At 35.3% G+C, this 9,452-nt stretch overlaps 1 protein-coding gene and 1 pseudogene across 1 annotated transcript; one reads left to right on the top strand and one right to left on the bottom strand.

Moving 5' to 3' along the window:
* Window positions 1–1,006: 1,006 nt before the first annotated feature.
* On the bottom strand, window positions 1,007–7,766 carry LOC132190195 (DNA mismatch repair protein MLH1-like). Its single transcript, XM_059605107.1, has 9 exons — window positions 7,452–7,766; window positions 6,737–6,909; window positions 6,453–6,525; window positions 5,917–6,051; window positions 5,100–5,310; window positions 3,831–3,979; window positions 3,028–3,126; window positions 1,302–1,371; window positions 1,007–1,163 (listed from the first exon to the last, which is right to left on the bottom strand). Exons 1-5 carry the CDS (start codon window positions 7,719–7,721, stop codon window positions 5,248–5,250), a joined length of 714 nt encoding a protein of 237 aa, XP_059461090.1. The 5' UTR covers window positions 7,722–7,766; the 3' UTR covers window positions 1,007–1,163; window positions 1,302–1,371; window positions 3,028–3,126; window positions 3,831–3,979; window positions 5,100–5,247.
* Window positions 7,767–8,426: 660 nt separating this feature from the next.
* Window positions 8,427–9,452, top strand: part of LOC132189467 (G-type lectin S-receptor-like serine/threonine-protein kinase CES101) — a 9,609-nt pseudogene continuing 8,583 nt past the window's right edge.

Genomic DNA, 9,452 nt, shown 5'->3' with positions numbered 1-9,452 from the left:
CGGGGAGTCATCCTCTGAGCTTCTAAAATGTTACGCCTTCCCACCTAACCTCTCCAGTTAGCCAGTTACTCTATTATCTTCCTAGGCATAACTCACTCTACACCAAAAAGACAAAACATTGAAACCCATAATTCTCTTGCCACCTCACAAGAAAGAAGAAGATGATCTATGGACTTTCTACTCCTCTTGCACATACAATACCAGTCTACCACTATAAAGCTCCTCTTCCTCAAATTATTCAAAGTTAAGATCCTTCCTAAAGCCGATGTCCAAACAAAGAATGCCACTCTCAAAGGAACTTTACCTCACCAAATACTCTTCCAATAAAATAGGGAGCCAACATGAAGGGATAGTGCATGATAAAAGGATCTTACTTCAAACTTGAAAGAAGGAGATGAAGCTTCTTCCGTTGGGATAAGTCATGGGTGTTGTGTTAAACACCTCTTTTTTGTGACATGGCAACTTCAGCTTCTTATTTTTTATGAGCTAGCTATGAGTTTTTTAACAATGTGATGTGCCGGTTATTTTGGCTTATGTGGTAGTAAAGTGACATGGCAATGACAGCTTGTGCATTATCATGTCAAAGGGGTGAGACATGGTAGATGAAAAAGTAAAAAAGTTGGATAGAAATCAGACAAACAGATTGTTGAAGCACATCGCGTGTTATTCACAACAACACATGTCAAACACAATTCTACTTCTTTAAGAGACTTTGATAAGAGTCTTAAGATATAGAGTTCTTAGATGTATAGTTATCTGGAGTTCTATTGTAAACAAGCTAGTATAGTGCTCTTAAGTTGAGTTGTAAATCAAACTACATATGTAACCTCTATATATATCAATAGATGCACACAAGAGAACATACGGTTGAAACCTATTACAATGTATTTGTAGTGCTCTCATAGGGATCTATTTGAAATTGAGACAAAACCTAAGAACCTGATTACTGAAATTGGAAACCTAGGGACTAAAATTGATTTTTCCCTTAATGTAAAGCAAAAGCTTACAAACCAAAAATGGATCCTACCTCACAGCATCCAAACTAGGATTCTTTTCAAGTGGTCCACGAGGCTTAGGTTGCAAGTAGGCATGTAACCTTCCAGCAGGATCAGATGAATCTGTTCTAACCATTTTATGCACCGGAACTTTTTGTGATTTTGATCCTATCAATTACATTATGAGGCACTTCAAAAATGAGGGAACTCCCAAAATGTGAGCAACTATGAGTAATAGAATATACTAGGAATATGAAGGCAACTAAGGACAAGCAACACAATCAAAAGGAGAACACTTCACCATACCAGATTGTGAGGGGCTGAAAGTAGAATCCTTATCCAGAGCCATTTTATCATATGGAGATGGTTCTACTTTCTGCCACACCATGAGACAAAAGATGCCAAAGAATACAAGTTATCAAGCTACAAATATGGTGAAATTGAAAGCACCACGTGCTTAGTCAAACTAAATGATTTTGGAATACAAATCAGGTGATTAAATTCATCATATCCTATTAGCTTAGAATTTTGGGAAAAGTGACAATCTGTCATGATATTAGACCAGGTGATCTTAAGTGCAAACCTGTCTCCACTCTCCCATTTAAAGTTCAAAATAATACACCCTACTCATTAAAAGTTTGGGGTTTGTTGCGTAAGGGGTTGTTAGAATCTTGACTAAATAATTAAAGTCACTGTCTCCATCAACTTAGGCTTTTTGGACCAATGGCAATTTATCAATGAAAAATCAAAGGACACATGCAGGTTAGATCAAAGTGTCTTCCACAGAAAAGTCCAGGGAGCATACAAACAGATTGGTTTAGTGCATACACTACAACTCTCAAATTCTAGTGGCAGCTCCGTTATTTGGATCATTCATATGGAAAATGAGATTTTGTCAAGCCTGATTCTCATGACATTAAATGCAATCAACCTTATATTACTCAAATGGGCAACTATTGGCTTTGGTAACAGCTACATGTTTTCATGATCAAATGAAACTTTAGGGTTACCAGTCTAACTAAGGTGAGATAGGAGCATCCTTTGTTGATGAAAATGGTGTCCCAGGTACAAGAAGCACAGGACCTCTTCACTTTCTAGACAAGGTTTTGGGATATAATCTTTCTTCATTAGAAGTTTTGGAGTTTCAGGTGGTTTTGCACAGTTTTTTAACACTATTATTTAAGTGGCTCTAAATGATCCAAAGAAGTACGAACAGCTTCTTTCCATTTGTGAAAGGATTAATTTCTCTTAACTATTTAATCAAGTTCCTTTAAGGATTTAAAGTGTGGAATGGTTAGGGGAGAAGTGCCAAACTAAATTATGTAATATAATCACTATAAGACAACCATTGTAAATGTTTCAAAATGATTCTAGAATCTGATTGAATCGACAGAAGAGATCTTGGCAGAATTGAAACATCAGAAATTGAGCACAATTTATCAAAAGAAATGGACTGCTTATTTGTGCTATACTACTAATACTTGTATTCGCTACGCTATTCTGCCCTAGCCCGACTGAGGGAGAATTATGGGGCATGTGTGTATATACATACATATATAATGCTGATTCAAGCAAGCATACTATGCTTAATTACCTCACCATTAAATTAAAAATTAATAAAGAGCAAATATAAACCTGGTTAATTGAAAATTACATCATTAGAACCCACCCACAAAAGAGAAAAAAAAAAAAAATAATAAATAACAAAGACATGCCCGACATAGAAATGGAACCTTTGCTATTGCCAGATTTCAAAAAATATCTCCCAAAATACCTCAAAAAAAAAACACGTTTACCATGCAGCAATTTAGGGATGAAATTTCAACCAAACCTCAGCAAGAGAAGTTTGAGTATTTTTATATTTTACAAAAAGAATAAGCTCACTGAAATTCTATTTTAAGTCTTTTCGAGGTGGGCATAGGAGGCAACAATCTACAATATATACATGGTTCAAAGAAGCAGATATTTTTCTTATCAAATACTTTTAAGGCATCTAGTTTGGAGTTTGGTGACCAAGTTTGCTGGGAAGTACCTGTTCCTGAAATGTCCGTGCCTCATTGGAGTTTCTCAATTTTGATTCAACCACTGACTGTATCTTCTCAATAATAACTTCCTGATTTAAAAGGCTTACCTGCATATCAACACATAGAATCCATCAATATAGAATTCTAACAATGTTGACAAAGACTAACATTCTCCACTGATTTTTTCTGTAAGGAACAAAAAAAAAAAAAGGGAGCAAGCACAACTGAAGATGTTCTGCTTTTTCACTTCATAAATCAGAAGGCACTCTTGCCTGTTTCGATAAATGGCATACATAGTGAAATTGAGGCAGATGGACCAACACCAAGTAGAATGTCTACGTGTATACAAAATGACTGAGAAATCTGACCAAGTATGAAGTATACAGAATGGCGCATCCCAAATACTGCTATGCTTCCACTGCATCTCCTACTGTTTTATTTTTATTTTTCGATAAGTAAGGTTTTTTGACCCCAAGGGGAGGGAGAAGGGGAGATTCGAATTAATGACCAACCACATGATTCTAAAAATATAAATAACAGAAAAGAAAAGAAAAAATGATTTCTTAAGTGTACTACCGTTACAACATGGGTGTATTTCATGTCTGTTTTAAAACATACAACTTTCCAGCCTCAACCCTTAAGAGAAATTGCTGGTGCGGTTTTTTTTTATCTTTTTTAATTTTATTTCCTTTCTTCTCCCCCTAGGAAAAGTCATGACCTTCTTTCAGTTCTAGGTTTATATCTATCAGGAAATAAAATAAAATAAAATAACTAAAATAACAAAGACATAAAAACTCCTGGAAACATGTACCTCTCTCTTTGTTGGGTGAACATTGACATCAACATGTTCGGGTGGCAATACGACAGATATATATACGAAGGGTTTTGATGCTTTGGGCAAGGTTGCAGCATAAACAATTTCAATAGCTCTCTTCAAAGCAGTGCATTCTACCAATCTATCTGAATAAAGAGGGGAGAGTGAAAAAGAAAAAAGAGTAAGTGAGAGTTCTTATATAATTTCTATACTCTGCCAATACTAAAGTATACTGAAAAACTAAAAAAAAAAAAAAACAGAGTTTTGGAACTCTTAATAGGAGATTGAATAAATACAAAATAACATGGTCCCCAGTCAATTTTCTCACGCATATGAGAGAGAGAGAGACAGAGACAGAACAATATCTTGATCTTTCAAACTTTGTCATCAATAAAAGCATATTTCATTTGCAGATACTTATTCTTTGCTGTTCCAAAGGGAATCATATTAAGAAAATAAGAGTGCTAAAAGATTGAGCAAACAGAAGCAGGAATACTAGGGAAAAAATGGCACCACTAGGAGACTGATTAAGCAATAACACAACCATTAAAAGAGCTAAAAGTGAAAAACAAATTAGCTAACTAAATAGCTCATCTGAGAGAGTATATGTAACATATCTCAACTATAAAGGAAAGGGCTGACACCGAATTTCAACACTCCAAAACAAATTAGCTAACTAAATAGCTCATCTGAGAGAGTATATGTAACATATCTCAACTATAAAGGAAAGGGCTGACACCGAATTTCAACACCCCCCCCACCCCCCATTTTTGCCTATATCTCATTGAGAATGTAACAAATAAAATAAAAAGTAATATGATATGGAGAGCACATATATGTCACATCCTTCAAAATAAAATAAACAAAAGAGGAAGATCTTTGCTAAAATTGTTATTAGTACAAGAAAAAATGGGCAGAAAGAAGATAGAAGGAAGAAGTTAGGGGTGCGAAAAGCAATCAACCTACCACTTGACTTGACCATCCATTTGTTGCTTCTAACAACTTAATGTGTAGTAGCAACAGAAGATAACAACAAGTAACTATAAAATCATAATAAATCCCACTCAATATTACATTTAAATGCGACTGACATACCAATATTGATAGTTAACAGACGCTCCATTAAAGGCAAAGACACAAGAGTATGTTCTAAAACACTGCTTTCAAATGCTAGAGAACTAAAGCATAGCTGAGAGAGTTGTAATGTAAATTCTAATGGAGCATAGAAGTACATTACAATTATTAGTATGACATTATAATACATACCATTGATAACAAGTACCATTGTTATCTTCTTTGCAACATAATTTGAATCTGAGATGAAACCATCCATCTTGAAAACTGAACTAGATGGATTATTGTCTGAATTTTCTATTTTTATAAGAGATCGAGCAACTGACACCCCATAAACTGATCAAATAGCATCAAGCCTTGATGATGTAGCAACTGTGTGGACATCTGCTCTGGAAGCTCCATGCTGATTAAATAAAGGTTGAAAAGCTTTAGTATGCTGTAAAGAAATTTTCCTATCATGCAATAATTGAGCTTAAAACACTGATACATACATGGTATTAAAATCTCGATTCAGATTTTAAGATCTGACAATTCTTTGACTTTTAGAAACCAGAATGATCTAAATACAATTTAAAATCGTTTACAATGGAGATCCATTAGGATCCCAAACAAGATGGAGTGATCCAGCACAATCGCAATCCAAACTGCAATTTTATGTTCCATAAAACAACTAAAATTGGTAACATTTTCCTTTTGGGCTTCGTTGCACGGGACCGGGGTTTACTCTGCAGGGGTGGGTCCGAAGGGCCCTTCCTTGGAGAGGTTTCCCGACATCAAAAAAAAAAAAAAAAACATTTTCCTTTTGGGCTTATGGCTAATAAGTGGGTCAAAAGCCCAAAGAAGATACTTGAATCAAATATTCTTTATTAAAACCTACACCATTAGTACTTATTTGATAGCTTGCGAGATTGGTGATCCTTGATTCAATCCCAAAGGCCTCTAATCCCAGGTACGACCTTGATTTTAACAACCTTACATAAAGACAAGTCTCACTTGTCAAGCAACCAACCTTTCGGCATGAGAATCCCACATGTATGTGATGAACAGCAAACCGGCTTAGCAAGTCTACAATCTTTGAATAATCATCAGCAGAATTTTGAAGTGTCTTCCTCCGAGCAATCATGTTATAGAATAGATTCTCAACCTGATAATATAGGCAACAATTTAAATTATTTAGGAAGAGAAAAAAAAAACAATGGAATTGCTAGTTCAGTGCATAAGCACAGTGGAAAAACTACAAGTAATTTTGAAAATTTCAATTAGTGCTGGCTTTACCAGTAGCAAATGAAGTCCAATTTCATCTGAGGTTATTCAATAATTGTCAATATAACATAAGTATCTTAAAATGATCATGATAGTTCAGTTAATACCCAAAATAATGAATAATAGTCTGTATAACATGAAGTTTTCACAAGTAATTTCTAGAATGACAATTTTTTTTCTCTAACTTTATTCCCTTTCACACTAACTTTTCAACTTTAAATTACTTGAACTCAAAATAAAAAGGAGGACAAGGCAACCTCCAGCAAAATGTCTGTTTCATACCATTATCTGAGTTCCTTTTACGGCAGCGCACGCTTTCGGTTCATGCTCCATGACACCATCTCTATAAGATACTCTGAACAATAAACTCAAAGAAGTAAATTAAAAATAAATCACACTCCATCCAGTTGTTAACAATCGTAGAAAAGAAAAGAAGCTTAAATTTGAATCATAATTCTCTCATTACTCATCACCCAAATTTCTCATTTAACATAAAACATAAGATTCACAACGCTTATTTCCTGTCATTTTTCCTTTAACATCAAACAAGTAGCACACATTCTCACCTGTAACCATGCAACTGCCCTTTGGTGATGGTTGTGACCGTAACATGACCAACGTAGGTCATGCTTGCCAAAGCCTCTCCTCTGAACCCCATTGACTTTATCGATTGTAAATCCTCAAAAGTTGACAGCTTTGACGTCGTGTGCCTTTCGCATAGGATTGGCAAGTCATCGTACTACACAGTTAACAGCAAAGACAATGGCCACATTATTATTAGGTGAAGCACAGACACAGTCCCTTTCTATTTGGTTCACCAGAAAATTAAGCTAAAACAAATGCAAAGTGCTTCAAAGGGCAGAGAATCGAGGAAAGAGAACGAAAATAAATTGAAGAAAAAGACAAGTCACTTTGTTTCTGTTCAGTTCTCGAGAAACGAAATTAAGGGCGAAACGGAATCAATTTTTTATTTTTTTAAAAAAATAAACTTTGAAAACGAACAAAGAAAGCTGCATTTCAGGCACAATGGGTTTTTCTAAAAGCTCTGTTTGGTTGCCGAGAAAATTGAATTAAAGATGAAAAGAAATCGAAAGCCTCGACTAAAAGCACCGCAAACTAACAACACGATAACAAAGAGAAATTCTTTTAATTTCCTTTTCTTCCAGTATCTCAGCAGCCAAACAGAGCATATATCGATTTCTTCCCTCATTATCCCAAGACACAAACGAACAAAAAAAATCAAGAAGTAAGAAGATTGAGAAGACTGAGTAAAGAACTGACTCGTATGCCGTGGCCGTCGTCAGAGACTTGAATGAGTTTAAGGCCGCCGTCCTTGACGACGACGCTTATGGAGGTGGAATGGGCGTCGATGCTGTTCTCCACCAGCTCCTTGACGGCGGATACTGGCCGTTGGATCACCTCCCCGGCCGCGATGCGGTTGACCACTGACTCGTTCAGGCGGTGGATTCTGGGAGGCTCTTTTGGCCGTGGCTCTTCTTCGTTTTCCATCGCGAGAGGCTCAGCGTCGCAATCGCCACAATGGGTTTCCATGGTTCAGACTCGAGAGACAGAGTGAAACACAATGGAGAGTTTTGCTGAGTTCCTTTCTTTAAGAAGGAAAACCCGCGCCAAGCAATATATATATATATATCTTTCCTCTGTAAAGTGAGTGATTTCTTTTGAATTTTTTAATTTTATTCATCACATTTTTAAAACTGATTTTATATTTTATTTTAGTGTTTAATTCTAAAAGTTAACAATCAAATCGGGTTTCATTTTCATCCTCATGTCATCTTCTTTGGGGTAAAATTTAGGTATATCTTGTAAGTTTACACTAATATAAACTTTTGCTCCGGTCAAATTTAGTTAGATTACACCTTATTAATTTGTGTAATAATCAATACATTCACAATTATAAAGGCGTTTTAGAAAATTTGATTACATAATGTATTACACCATATTAAATAGTGAAGATAGGAATGGGAATCATAGCTAGAGATTATGGAGGAGCTGTAATAGCAATGAGATGTGGATCTCGTCTTCACATCTCTGATCCAGCAATGGCGGAAGCATTGGCGGCAAGAGAAGCTGTCGAGTTGGGCAGGACTCTGGGAAGGCGAAATATCATTTTGGAGGGGGATGCTCTTGAAGTGGTGAATGCTCTTCTAAAAGATGATGTTTGTATGGGGCAACAAGGACAGATCATCAATGATGCAAAGTCTCTGATGAATTGAGGAATTCAATGGAAAATTCGACATGTACGTCGAGAAGGTAATGGAGCTGCATATCCTCGCCAAGGTGGGGTTACAACATGAAGAATCTCAGATTTGGTCAAGTGACTTTCCTGAATGTATGAACGATATTATTCTTGCTGAGCAAGATCTTGTTTTCATCTGATAATGGAATTCATTTTCAAAAAATAAAATAAAATAGTGAAATACATTTTCGAGATTCTATCTTAGTGTTAGCGTGTTACAACTAAACTAATCAATAAGAACAACTATTTTTTTTTCATTTTGCGGTAATTACTTTTCATTTTGTAATGAAATAGTCATTAGAGATACAAACAAACAATAAGCAACTTACCCAAAAAAAAAAAAAAAAGGTTTAAAACCTTCGAGAGCTATAATTGAGCCGAGCCAAGTCGAGCTTCAAAATTTTAAGATTGGCTCGTTTACGAAGATGTTTATTTAAGCCGAGCTCGAGTTTGAGCTGAGCTATGAAATGTGTGTTCAAGTCATTGAAAGCTTGGACGAGCTCGAGCCCGTTGAGAATGCTATTCGACCTTAACTAGGCTCCACTCGAGCTCGAACTAGGCTATTAAATATATATATTTTGGAAATATGTAATTCTTATTGATGAAATATCACGAGCATAAAACTCTTATAACAGAGCATAAAGTTCTGAAAAATCATAACCAAAAGCTATGATAATTACAAAGGCATAAAAATGACTTCAACCTTCCGCTAACCCATGTACAAATACATTTAAGGAACATATCTGCTTCAAGTAAACTAAATTTAAGACATGGGTCGTTCAAATACAAATAATAAAAAACAAAAAAACAAAAACAAAACAAAACAAAACAAAGCAAAAAAAAAACAAAACAAAACAAAAAACAAAAAACAAACTAGAAAACTAAAAATCTATCTTCAACTTGAAGGGCATGATAACAAATTCATCATCAACCTGAAGGTCAAGACAACAAAATAAAAATATAAAATAAAAAAACAAAAAACCCCACAACATAATGGCTTAGCTGAAATAAAACTTAGGCATATC

Source organism: Corylus avellana, chromosome ca8 (genome assembly GCF_901000735.1).
Source record: "Corylus avellana chromosome ca8, CavTom2PMs-1.0".
Lineage (NCBI taxonomy): Eukaryota > Viridiplantae > Streptophyta > Magnoliopsida > Fagales > Betulaceae > Corylus > Corylus avellana.
Note: the sequence above shows the minus strand (reverse complement) of the source record. Positions and strands in the feature narration are given on the sequence as shown.

Coding starts and splice junctions, on each gene's coding strand:
- LOC132190195 (XM_059605107.1), bottom strand. CDS start 7,721: ATGGAAACCCATTGTGGCGATTGCGACGCTGAGCCTCTCGCGATGGAA. Junction 6,910..7,451: donor ACGACGGCCACGGCATACGA/GTCAGTTCTTTA, acceptor TTAACTGTGTAG/TACGATGACTTGCCAATCCT. Junction 6,052..6,452: donor TAAAAGGAACTCAGATAATG/GTATGAAACAGA, acceptor CTATATTATCAG/GTTGAGAATCTATTCTATAA.